Here is a 13,118-nt window from a genome sequence, read left to right as displayed (position 1 = left end):
AAATAATGTTTGGACCAAATTATCCAGGTCTGCTTTGTCAGAGCTAAAAACAAACTCAGTAGTAAAGTGTATTTGAAACAAAACTACCCAATGTAAAAGTTTCATTATTTTTTGTGTCACATTTGTGAGAGGGGTGGAGGGAAGGTGAAAAGTCGGTAGATTTATTGTCTTTTTTTTCAAAAATTAAAAACGCTTGCGATTTAGTACAAAAAACATTACGTTTAAAAATAATCTATAACTATACAATTTCATACCAGAAAGGCAGAAAGGTGCTCTTTGTAATCTTATTATAGTGAATGTTTACTTCATTATCCAAAGACAATGGTTATTTTTTCACTGCCTCTGCAGTTATTTTGTTAATCATATGTATCTAATGAGCATGCAACTAGAAACTAGTTTGTGTCTAGTTTCACCAACATTATCATAATAATATCATCTACAATACAATACAATTTTATTTTCAACGCATGTAACTTTAGCCTTATATAAAACAGTTTGTAGAGCCTACTATACGCTGCATCAGATGTCATAAAATAGAAACTAAATTCATCTCCAAAAATAATTCTTAATTTGTATTCAGTTTAACAGTGTAATAAATAATTTATAATTCACATATTTATATTCAATCTGGTCATGATTTATTGTGTTCAACTTTGCAGGCATGAGAAGCACCTGGCGTTCCATCGTAAGTATCCAGAGAAGTTTGCTCCGGAAGGTGTTCTGGAACAGACCGGAGGAGCTTCTTCCCCGTACCAGTCTCTACCTGTGTACTTCGGCAACGTCTGTCTCAGGTTTCTACCTGTGAGTCTTACCTTCAGATAGATCATCATAATCTGTAACACAAATTTAATTTATTAACTTAAGAGCACTTGCCTTTGAATATTCGTAGTACTAATTTTAAATTTAGCAAAATGTTGAATAAATTGAGCTGTACCATGAATGTTTTATTCTTGGTACTAAAAGTGAGATTATAATTTGTTTGTTGGATATATCAAGACTCTAGAGGTGTATTTTTAATTGGCAAACCATCCAAAAGACTAACTTGTTTATAGCGATTTGATAAAAAAAAACCTTTTCTTTTTCCCGTAGCAGAAAATGTTAATACTCCTTTAATGTAATCTTATTTAAATACATAATAAATATAACTTATTATTTGAAATATTTTAGTAAAAATCCAATCGGACAAATTTAAATTTGCTAAGTCTACAGGTTTGCTGTGACAACGGTATTTCTTATTTTTGTTATAATTTTCTTTAATCAATTTCTTCTGGTGTTTATAATTTTTCCAAGTCCAATATTTCATCCTTTATTCAGACTTTACTCTTTTCTTCTTTTGGAATCACTCCCCGCTTGTTACCCCTGGTTTTATTCTAGTCTGTTAATGCTAAGGTATTGTGATATTGTATATTTTTTCTTTAAATAAACTATGAAAAGAAGAAGTATAATAGTTTCTAGTTTATCTTGGAATGTGCTGGCCATTTTCAATTTTTTTGTACTTATGTCGATATTGATATTTAAATTAAACAATCTTTTAGGAGAACTTTTGGTAACGCATTTTGGACTACTCTAATGCATCAATCACTAGTTTTATCAATTTAGATAGGAATGATATTATGATGATTATGAATTTGCTCAAGAATTTGCTATTCATCTTTTCAAGCCGCAGGGTTGATGAAATCACAAAATAAATTTATTTTTTAAAATTTCTTAAATAACTTTTTTATTCCTTTGTTTTGTTGTGTTAAAGGTCTGTGATATAATGATCCACCGCTACCTTGAGCTACCCCCTGTGTCTAAGTCTTTGGAAATACTGTTGGATCACCTGGGATGCCTTTACAAATTCCATGGTAACTATCATTGATTACTCATTCAGTGTGTCTACTGGGCACCGATTTTGCTATAGGACCACTCTTGTCACTAATTTAAATTGAAAGAGTTAAAGTTACAGATTTCGACCAGGAACTAGAAAATATAATAGTTGCAACAAACAAGTTAATTTTTTTCATCCACCAAAATCGGAAGCATTAATGGAGGTGTACTATTTGCATTAAAACAAAAAGAAATGTCAGGGTGGATTAAAAACTTATTTAAGTTTCGTTAGTCATCAAAAGTTTTTGAAATTGTTGATTTCTAAAATTCAAAGAATTTCTCCATTATAACAAATAAACTAGGTATTTCACCAAGAGTTCTTTACAGCCAAAGATTCTTGAAATTTAATCAAACATGTTTATTGTTTATTTTAAAACAAAAATAACAATTCAGTCTCAACCAAAAATCAAAATTATAGAGTTGAAAGGTTTCTCTCATTCGACAGATAGGCCAGTGACGTATCTGTACAACACGCTGCACTATTACGAGCACAACTTGCGGGAGCGGCCGGCACTCAAGCGACGGCTAGTGTCAGCTGTGCTCGGGTCTCTCAAGGACATCAGAGCGCCTGGGTGGGGTCTCAGTGACCCATACACAGCTTACATGGCCGACCCAGGACTCTCATGGGAACCCCACCTCGACTACTACATTCAGGTTGGATTACTGTGTATCAAATCAAAGCGATCGTAAGAAATTCAATGGCATTAACAACATTTCCCCCTATTATTAGCATGAAAACAAGTTTTCAAGATGTTTGGAGTTTAGGAATTTGCAAAGTTTTTCTCTTGTGATTTCCAAGCTTTGGCTCGGTTTGTGAACTAATCTTGTCATGCTTTTGGTACATTATCACCTGAGGGCGGTATTAGATTTTCGATCAATGCTTTGTGAAAACTTAGTTTTTTACTGATACAAAATGTTTAGTCAAATAACAAAAACATCGCGGTTTGGTTGTCCATCGCCAAAAATGAACTTCAAACCAAGGATATTGTATGTTGTTGGGTTAATATACATATTATATTACATCTTGAGGTAGTGATGAGTGTTGTGTGGTGGGGAGGGGGGGAGTTTTGTAATAAAAAGGAGTAGTGATGGGTCGCTACCACTATTTCAATGTCGGTACCGGTATCGGTTCCTAAACAAAATCAATTTTGGGATCGAAGGTATCGGTACCGACATTTCATCATCAATTCTCTGTCCTGGTACTTTTCCTAAAAATCGGTGGGACCAACATTTGATGTTAAGTACCTATCACTAAAAAGGAGTGATTAAATAAGATTGTCCCATACCAATGACGGTAGACAAACATCATAAGTGCACCATACCCAAACTATTGTGTGTGTATATGTATGGTTGATCCTTAGAAATAACGTGTGTAAAACTTGTTAATATAATCCCGAGGTCAAAAAAGATGAGTACCCTTGACACTAAGAATCGCTAAATCAACTTGCTCATAACAAAGCTTCAAAAGCCATTTTAACAGATTTGATATTATCCTAGTAGCCACATTCACCTAAACCAATCAAGTCCGTGTCAAATGAGCTTTAACTAATCTATGGGTAACATAGTCTAAACCTAAACTGTGTCCAATTCACAGTAAATTGGTTTTGCAGACTTAAGCAGATACCTTTGTAACGCTTGCTGCATAAACATGTACAGTTACTTAACAGTATTAGCTATAGTTTAAGGAGAATGCTCTTCTCTAACTTGGTTTTTACTTGAATTGTCTAGCAATACAATTTTCACAACTTCCGGTCTCATAGTAGTCTCACTTCAAGAGTGACTAGTGTATAATGTGTGATATTGTGGCACAGTTGGTCCGTCGGATCGTAGACACCATGGCAGGGACGGCTAGTTTCCCGGCGACAGACTGGCGCTTCAACGAGTTCCCCAACCCAGCGGCTCACGCTCTCTACATGACCTGTGTCGAGCTGATGGCAGTGCCAGTCACACCGGCCACTGTGGGCACTTGTCTACTGGACGTCATTGCTAAAGGGTGAGTCGGTCTCATCGTCTAAAATACTCTGATCGGTGTACCTAGCTAACAAGAGCAAAATATCAAGAGTGTTCAGTTTTTAAATGTCGATTTTCATTCAGCTAGCCAGAAAACTCATGGAGCTAAACAACTTTTTGCTAAGGAATGTGAAATAGACGATTCCCCATTCAATACTCTTTCTGTTTGATTGCCCAGTCGTAATAGCGCAAGAAAAACTGGACTTAAACTCATAGGCCTTGGTTATGTAAAGGAAAAATAATTGGTTAAGTCGTTGAAGGCAAATTAACACAAGTAAATTACGCAAGTGCTGGATGTTTTGTACAACTTGGATCATCTCTGGGTGTTGGCTGAAAGTCATTGATATATTTCATCATTGTTATACAATTTCCTAGGCATAAAAGAGTTAATCTTGTTAGGTACACAGTTATACCCTCATCTCAGATCCAACTATGGATCAACTCTGTTGGTTTGCTGATGGCTGCCCTTCCTGACTCCTATTGGCTGACACTGCACGATCGACTTTTACAGGTGAGCTGTTTAATTTTTTTGCTAAGGTACATTTTAATAGATGTTTGCTTTACAAATGTTGAACCGTAATGCTAAAAATTGTAACTGAATAATTTGTCTACTGAACTCTACTGTTGTTTGCTGACTGATTCCTGAAATATAGTATCAAGTTTCATATTCCTCCCTCTTTTAGCATTTAAATTTTAATAAGATCAAAATTCAATTTATATTTTTTTCAAAATCAAGAGGTAACTTATTAAATGTAAAGAGACTTTAAGAAACATTAAAATGTTACTTGAGTTAAATGTTGCAATCATTTAACTGAAGACAACATCATGATAACAGATGATCATAATGTCACAACAAATGCGTGACATGATCCCGATATTGCCGCGACTGCAGGTTCTGGAATCAATATTGAAATCTGTTACAAAGTATTTAAATTATCAATACTTAAATACCACTGGTGTCAAAGATTTTGAGTTTTTAAGAATGAGAAGTGACCCATCCCAGTTCATGACCAATTTACCACACCTTCATTAATAATAATTTGCTGCAGGTGATATCGAGCCCAGAATTGACCAACTGGCCCTACTCAAACTCCCCCTTCCAGATGTTCAACTTTGACATGACACACAACTGTTTGCTGGAGAATAAGTTCTCCTACACTCTGGCGACGGCACATGCCATGTGGCACCACGCTGGCATCGGCCAGATCGCCACCGTACCTCAGTAAGTCCACATATTGTGTTGTATAAAATAATTCTTAATTAGATGTGTGCTAACCTAAGACTTTTTATATAGAGCCAAGCTCAAGTTGAGTTCATAGAATAAAATAATATTGCGACACAGTCATTTTTGCTTCAATCCACTGAGGTATTTTTTTTTTTTTTTTAAAGAGGTTGGCGGCCTCTTTTAACTTTGCATTTGCCCGCCCACATAGACTAAGCGCCTGTGCGTGGATCGTTTTCAGCAAAGCAAGGAGTGAGCCGGTACAGTACAAAGGTGAACTGTACTGATAAATTTTAGTGGCAGTGACCAGGATCCGAACGCACGACATCGCTGCCTTGGGCCCAAAGTCCGCAACACTACCGTCTGAGCCACTGACTCACTAACCACCTCAAACAGTGCCTCAAATCTAAATGCCTAAGTGTGTGCTAAATGCCTCAAACAGTGTTAATCTATGGCCAGTAGGTTTAATTCAGTTCTTCTGTCTAGTGTTTTAGATATAATCTGTGGAACTATCCCTGACAAAAAGTTGTTGACGACTCAAAATACAGTTAAAAATATACTGATCATAAAAAGTAAAAACTATAAATAACTGACAGTACTTCTTGTAACCACAGACCAGGAAGGTGCAGAGCAAACTCGCATGGGACGACTGTGCGCTTTCAGATCTAGTATGTTGTGCCAGTAATGTACTTTTGACAAGCAAGGAAGAGCCCGATTGGGAAGCACAGGTTTTTCCTCCACCCTGGGGTTAGACTTTGGACTTTGCCCTAGACCAGTCTTAGTGCTGGACACCACTCAATTATACCATAGAGTGTTTCCTCTGTACCTTCCTTCTGTGTGTTTTAACATACATCCTGGGTGTACCATGATTTCTAATGATTCTAATTACCATATCTGAGGGAGCTAAAAGTTGTCTCAAATTCTAGATTATTTGAACTACAGTTAATAGTTACAAATATTCCAGTTGTTCACTATGCTTGATTGGCAGGTTTGTGAAGGAGAAGCTATCAGCAGCCATCAGGACGGAGGAGCAGTTTCTGTTCTTGTGCCATCTTGTCGGTCCGTTCCTGCAGCGGCTCAACACAGAGCGGCCTCGGTCCATCGTGGAGATCACAGCCACCCTGTACCACTTGTTGGACCAGGTGGACAAAAATGTAGCTCACCTGCAGTATATTGACTCCATATGCGACTTGCTGTATCCTTTACAGAGCTCCTCAAGGATCTGTTTTAGTTCCCTAAATTGTATATACCTAGAATATTGTTTTTGCTTAACTGCTGTGAAAATGACTGTTTTCAGTACATGTATTGCGGGGCTAAAGAATATTTCTTTTTATAAATGAGAGGAAGTATCAGCTGGAGTCGAAGTCATCAGCTGTACATTTTTTACAGATATTTTCAAAGAAAATACTTTGGATTAACAATATATTTTTTGTAATAGATCAAATATTTTTGCGTTTATTATCATGTCACATTATATGATTCAGATATTTTATGAGTATATATGGGTTAAAGCATTGGTTGTATTGATAGTCAAAGGTTAGTAAGGCAGGAAGGAAGGAGGTAATTTGTTAATGGGGGCATTGATTCTTGAATTTTCTGCCGCAAACTTACTGGGAGGTCTGGAACTCCCCCTATAGCCAATGTGTCTATTACCTGCTAAAAACCAAACAAATTTTAATTTAATTGTCTGATTAGCATAGTGGTTATGATAGTGCTTTTTTTTAAATTAAAATTTGCTGGTTTGATCCCAAGAGGAAAACGTTTTTGCCCCAGATGCAATTTGTCATTGGGCAATTATTTAACAAAAGATTTATGTTAGATAATAACAATACCAGGGTTATAAAAAAAATCACAAAAGCCAATAGCGTTGAAAGATGTAAAATAAGAACATTGCTTGAATATTTAATCTGCTCAGAAGCTGGTAACAATCATCTAATAGACTATCAATGTTGGTTGCCTATCCGAAGTTCTTTTCTAAATATTTAGGTTGTTTGGTCATCAAATTAATTTTTAAGATTTGATCCTCTTTGGATTAGGTAATCTGACAAATAATGAGAGACTTACGCGGTTTAAAACGGTAATGATTTAAACTGTTGGTACAAACCTAGGGGCAAAGCCACAGACCTGACAAAATAGAAATTTACAATAATTTGTTATACATTTTGCCCAAGATTATTGTAACTACATCCCGGAATTTGAAATACTGTAATATGCTAATACTTAAAAAAATTAAAAATTCTAAGACTCAATTTAGTTTAGTTTATTAAAATATGTCATTTCCTGAGGGTAACAGCAATTTGCTTTATGTTTGGAAATCGCCTTCAGCAGTTGAATAGTCCGGCCTGCACTACATCACTCTAATCACCTTGCTAATAGTGACTGTCAGTTATGGCATAGACGGCGACTTGAAGAACTACTGAGTTCATCGTCAGAGTTCCATTAAGCCCAGGCCCAAATAGCCTTAAAGCCCATCAATATTTACACTTGCAGCACAAAAATATAAATAATTGTATCTTTCTTTCAAAAACCCTAGTGAATATAAAAAAAAAATTAAGACTATTTCCTTAACACAACAACAGATACCATATTAAGTACATGTTTGTTGGTGACCTGATGAGAGCCGACATAGAGGGAATCATCAGAAGACTTCGGCCAGCACTGCAGATGAGGCTTCGGTTCATCGCTCATCTGAACGTCGATGAGATCACAGAGAACAAAGCCGAGACACCGACAAGATGAAAGAACTAAGCAATTGTTCCCTGTAATGATTCTACAGACAGAATCTGGAACGATATGTGGTCGTTTTCGGTAAAAGATTGGTGTACACCAATCTGATATAAACTAAATACCTCGGTACTTTTTATTTATATCTATAAACATCGTTACGTACCTAAATAAAAAAAATAAATAAATCGGGAAGTCATGTCAATAGTTGATCAATAATCATACTTTCAAATGTTAAGTTCTTGTTTGCAAGAACTGGATTATAAGTGTGAGTTGGCCACCCAAAAGGATAATGACAGAATTGTATTTGGAAGTACAAATAGTTTCCATTTCTTCTAATTTAAGAGGTGCTATATTTTGAAATTGGCCATGACAATTGATGTTAGGTTAAACAATATTTTTGTTTTCCATCAGTGTGTACATTTAAAAAAAATTGTTGATTTGTTAGTATTATTTTGCTTTGCATTTACAAATGTGGTTAGATAAATAATAATAAAAAAAATGACTGTTCACAACCTAGTGGAGTTATAATTTGAAGACTGCGGGTATGGGTATTTTACTGTTTTATATCTAATGGTTTTGAAATAAAATAATATTAGATTTTATCAAAGGTAGGGTCAAGGATTATTATAGTTTTGCTTTTTGTTCAACCTTCCATGTACTCCATATCTAGTACAGTATTTTTAATTATTCTTAATTGTTAAAAATGGATGTTAAAAATAAGCAAGCCCCAGCCCCATACACTAAGTTTAGACTGAATATATTTTGAATTATTCTAACCGGTTTTTTTCTATGAGATTATCAGTTATTGATATTAGTTGTTGGCATACAGTAGTTAGATTGTGATTATTTTAGTTCTCTCTAGGATCACTATAAAAAAGACTTTGTACTGTATTTTTAATTTTAAGTGTTTAATTTAGTGTAAAAAACTATTCATAAATCTTCAATTAAAAATGTTTACTGTTTATTTATTTTGTGATTAAAATCTTTCAAATACAACTTTTTAAAAGCAGACAACTTTAAAAATAATATGTTTAAACTAATTTATTTTAGACCACTTTGATTTTTTAAGTGAAAAATCACTATGGATGTTTTTTGTACAAATTATTTACTTGCTGTGCAAACCTTTATACTCATAGTTTTATTTTGAAGTGCATGACATGTTTTTTAACCGTCAACCTTAAAGTTAACCTAAACATCAATGAAGACTTCATTCCATTTTCTTAATTGATGATTTCCTTTCTGACTATTTTACTGTAAATATTAGCATTAAAATATGATTAATGAAGGATGTTAATAATATATCTACAGGAAATGTAGCTTTTATTTATTATAAATAAATTGTTAAAGCCTTTATTTGTTGTTTAATATTCCACTTATTGTCACATATTGTAGTAGAATATCACTGCACTTAGCACTTATCCTAAACTCGGCTTGTTCGTCTGCTCTTGTAGGACCAATGTTGATCACCCCTATTTCCTTGTCTTGTTCTTTTGCACGTAATATTATCCTATAGCCAGAATATGTAGAGAGAGAAGATCCCAAGACTAAAATTGCGTCACATTTGTCCACCTCATTGTTGATTTCGTCGACTCTATTTTTCGGAACATTGTCTCCAAAAAATATTATATCTGGTTTCAAAATCCCTCCGCATTTAGGACAAGATGGTGTTTTGAAATCTTCCACAAATTCCTGAAAAACATGCCAAGGGTTGATAAATATGTTATTACATTGCCTAAGTAGTTACTGGTTAGTAGCCTATTTTAACCATTTTAAACTACATGTGAAACTATGCTTGCTGTAATATTTATGAACTACTTTTTGAAACCTAAGTGAACAGTTGTGGTTTTCTAAAACGACCAGCCTACTAATTTTAAGGGATCATTTAGGTCCTTATCAGCAGCTTTACCCAAATTGTCATACAATAGCCCTTTAAATACCGTCCATCTCAATCAAAGTACAAAGATTTGGCATTGTTTCTATGATCAATAGTATAGCCAAAAAACAAACCTATGTATGAACTTATGTTCAACAAAATACACTGTACTATTTAATTTTTTTCATGGAATACTGTCATGTCAATACTGTAAATCTATCCAATTCTAAGCTATAATCTAACTATGTCCCACACTTCACACATCCAGTGGAACAGTCGTACCTGTACCATTGAGTTTGAGCCCATCATCCAAGATATACTATGGTGAATTCCCAATGCTAAGCTCAGGTAAAACAAACTGTGGAAAATATAGTAATTAAGAAAGAGTATGATAGTGAATTAAACATGAAACCTCTCTTACTTGGGGAAGTTCAATGTCTCCATCCGGCCTGATTGATTGTGGGGCTATTACTATTTCCTGATTACTGTCCGACAAAACCTGTTGAAAATTGTGCCTATCTATAGAATAATCACAACTCAAACATATTACTTTAAAAGCTGTCCCATGCAGTTCGATCACTTCAGTACTTCCAGCTTTGCCATGTAAGTTATCTACATTTTGGGTTATTATTCTCTGCACTTTTTCAACATCTTCTAATTTTTTCAATATTATATGATTGTTATTAGGTTCAACTGAGGAAAAGTTTGGCCAGCCAACAAAATTCCTTGCCCAATATCGCTTCCTAACATTGGGATACTTAAGAAACTCTTGATACTGGACAGGTTTTGTGCTGCTTCGGGCAAAAAGACCGACTCCTTCTGAGCGGTAGTCGGGAATGCCGCTTTCTGTCGACACGCCAGCACCGGTTATCACTAGAATTCTTCGGTTCCTTGTGAAGAAGTTGTCGATGATAGAAAGTTGATCTCTAGTTACAGGCTGGTGTTTGGGAACAAAGTCTACCCTTCTAACCCTCCCAGAGTGATGATTATTGATTTGATTGGTTAAGTTCTGAAACAAAAACATGGCAATGTAAGAATATTTTGAAAACTTAACAAGTAAAAGTGGCTTGATAAAAGTAAAAATATTTAAAACAAGTTTTAGTGTAAATTAGAGTTATTTGTGCGTAGGATCATCCTGTGGATGATAGGCTAAGTACATAAAAAAATTTGAAAATTAATTTCTGGAAATGAATCAGCATGAGTTTTTTTAGTCAGCATGAATGGTATTTTAGAAGACTAAAATTGATGGTAAGAACCTGATTGAATACCAAATTGTACTTGGAATTTTTTCTGGATTTTTCTTTAACTATGGTGTATAATAGGGAGCTGTCATAAAATCACTCAGGAAAACCATAGCTGGTGAGTCACCAGTGGTGACCTCCTAATACAGCTTGACCATTCCTATGGAACAAAGCCAGATTTCGTTGCCGACTTGCAATCGATACTTGATGCAAACGCCTCAGTCCGAGTTATAGAGCCAAAGTTGACGTTGGAAGTGAAGGGCCTCGACGAACTCATGACCGAGGAAGAGGTGTCCACTGCAGCCAAGTCTGTCCTCAGCGAATCCGCTGAGATGAAGACCTTCGTCTCGAAAACTAATGCTCGAGGGCAGAAAATGGTAATACTGACGTTGGGAGCTAGAAAAGGGGAAAAACTCCTAGCTAGACACCTTAAGGTTGGTTGGATGAGATGTTAGGTCCATGAGAAGCTCGTAGCCTCAAGGTGCTTCAAATGCCTGGGTTTCGGCTACATAGCCAATCGCTGCAAAGGTCCAGACATTAGATGTGCTACAAGTACAGTGGCATGCTGCGGGATGAAGCCGTTGTGGTGAGTGTAAGCAAGCACTGCAGAAAGTCCGCCAATCCACAAAGAAATTATCCGTTCCCTTCAGCTTAACATGCAAAGGGGCAAAACAGCTGACAGTCTGCTGTACCACTTTGCAACTGAACAAGGCGAAATTGCTACTGAGTGAGCAGTATCAAGACCGTCGCTCTCCCCAATTGTTCCCTGATAATTCCAGCACAGCGGCTATCTGGGTCCTTGATCCCAGGAAGGTACTGATCTTGATTTCCGGCGCGGGCAACGGTTTCATATGGATGCGGAGTAGAGGTCTAATTTTTTTCTCCTGTTACCTCACACCCAACCAGCCCATTGCAGAGTACTGCCAGATAGTCGACTCTCTACAGGACGAGATCCTGAACATAGAGGGTGAGGTGATTGTTTGCGGAGATTTCAACGCTAGGGTGGTGGAAAGGGTCTGGACCCCAAACAAACACTTGGGGGCGGAATGTTTTACAGATGGCAGCCAGGCTAGGTCTCCATATCCTTAACGTTTCCACCCTCCGTCGCTGGAGTATGGAGATCCCTGGCATCCGAAGCCCTAGCCCACCGGATCACAGACTGGAGAGTCTCTGAGGATTACTCTGCAATCGAGTGCAGGCACTCCTATGCCAACTCAGGGTGTCCGTCTTGACATTGGAATCTCGGTCTTCTTTGCCAGGCAACTTTTCAAGGTTGCATTGAAAATTAAACGATCGAGTAAATTGGAAGTGCCGAATTTTGTGCCTCGTTGATATTGTGTCTTATTTCTTCGGTGTGTGACCGTTCCATGCCCAGGATTTCCGTCCGTCACGAAGCCCGTGGACACCCGCTTACTGGTGGACACCCGAGATGGCGGAACCCCGGAGAATATGCCTTAGGCTTCGATGAGCAGGGCAGCGAGCCAGAAACCAGCCTGAAGCTAATGCCAGATCTGCAGAGCAAAAGGCCGCTATGCATGATCTCTACGCGGTGTCATCAACTAGAGTAGGTCAGGTGCTGGAAGCAAATGTGTCATTATGTCGACAACAACCCTTGGGGGATGGGCTACAAGATTGTAGCCCATCTCATGCACCTCGAGTAATGTGTTTGATTGTAAAACACAGGATCATGGGCAAGTACTACAGGTATTAAACCTTTTATTAGTAAACAATCTTAGTCTAAAATTTTGATTTATTTGTTACTATGGTTATTAAAATTAACTCTCACCTTAGAAGAGCATATTTCTCGAGCTAGATTTAGCTGAGCATATATCCCGAAACATAATGAAAAACTATTAAATATGTTAACTTTCAAATGAACCCACTGATAACCTAAGTATCCTGACTTATGTAACTTATTAAACAACATGCCTAAAACAAAAGTTAATAAATCTAGTAAGATGGTAAATTTTTTTAAACAGGCTATTATGTTCACTCTATTAACACTACAAATTTGAATTTATAAAATAAGCTACGGCTAGTACGGTTACAAATCCCATGGTTGATATGATCGAATTCTTTTGTTATGACTTTTTAGGTTTGACTAGTGACTAGCAGTAGACACAATTTCTGCAGACGACATAAGTCTACGGCAGTGTTGTAGCAGTGATAACTCCAA

The 13,118-nt window shown here is 36.5% G+C and overlaps 2 protein-coding genes across 2 annotated transcripts in view; one reads left to right on the top strand and one right to left on the bottom strand.

Annotated features, from left to right (window-relative positions):
• LOC128993939 (mediator of RNA polymerase II transcription subunit 23) overlaps positions 1-9,179 on the top strand; it is a 28,047-nt gene extending 18,868 nt beyond the window's left edge. Inside the window, exons 16-23 of the mRNA XM_054418074.1 lie at positions 660-801; positions 1,748-1,847; positions 2,315-2,523; positions 3,681-3,862; positions 4,279-4,390; positions 4,929-5,101; positions 6,090-6,296; positions 7,681-9,179. Coding sequence (XP_054274049.1) covers positions 660-801; positions 1,748-1,847; positions 2,315-2,523; positions 3,681-3,862; positions 4,279-4,390; positions 4,929-5,101; positions 6,090-6,296; positions 7,681-7,840 — 1,285 coding nt within the window. The 3' untranslated portion in view covers positions 7,841-9,179. The remainder of the gene's footprint in view (positions 1-659; positions 802-1,747; positions 1,848-2,314; positions 2,524-3,680; positions 3,863-4,278; positions 4,391-4,928; positions 5,102-6,089; positions 6,297-7,680) is intronic.
• Positions 9,095-13,073, bottom strand: LOC128993940 (NAD-dependent protein deacylase Sirt4-like). The gene is made up of 3 exons (XM_054418076.1): positions 12,729-13,073; positions 10,123-10,710; positions 9,095-9,517 (listed from the first exon to the last, which is right to left on the bottom strand). The coding sequence occupies exons 1-3, from the start codon at positions 12,867-12,869 to the stop codon at positions 9,179-9,181; spliced, it is 1,068 nt and encodes a 355-aa protein (XP_054274051.1). The 5' UTR covers positions 12,870-13,073; the 3' UTR covers positions 9,095-9,178.
• Between the last annotated feature and the right edge of the window lie 45 nt (positions 13,074-13,118).

The sequence above is a fragment of the Macrosteles quadrilineatus genome, unplaced genomic scaffold (assembly GCF_028750875.1).
Source record: "Macrosteles quadrilineatus isolate MER2022 unplaced genomic scaffold, UCM_ALF_1.0 Scaffold_5__1_contigs__length_97177068, whole genome shotgun sequence".
Lineage (NCBI taxonomy): Eukaryota > Metazoa > Arthropoda > Insecta > Hemiptera > Cicadellidae > Macrosteles > Macrosteles quadrilineatus.
This window is presented reverse-complemented; position numbering and strand designations above follow the sequence as displayed.

Bases quoted from the DNA above. Each gene is read 5' to 3' on its own strand.
- LOC128993940 (XM_054418076.1), bottom strand. From the start codon at position 12,869: ATGTTGTTTAATAAGTTACATAAGTCAGGATACTTAGGTTATCAGTGG. The intron at 10,711-12,728 runs GTGAGAGTTAAT...TTTTTGTTTCAG, and splicing joins GAGAAATATGCTCTTCTAAG to AACTTAACCAATCAAATCAA. The intron at 9,518-10,122 runs GTAAGAGAGGTT...CATGTTTTTCAG, and splicing joins GAGACATTGAACTTCCCCAA to GAATTTGTGGAAGATTTCAA.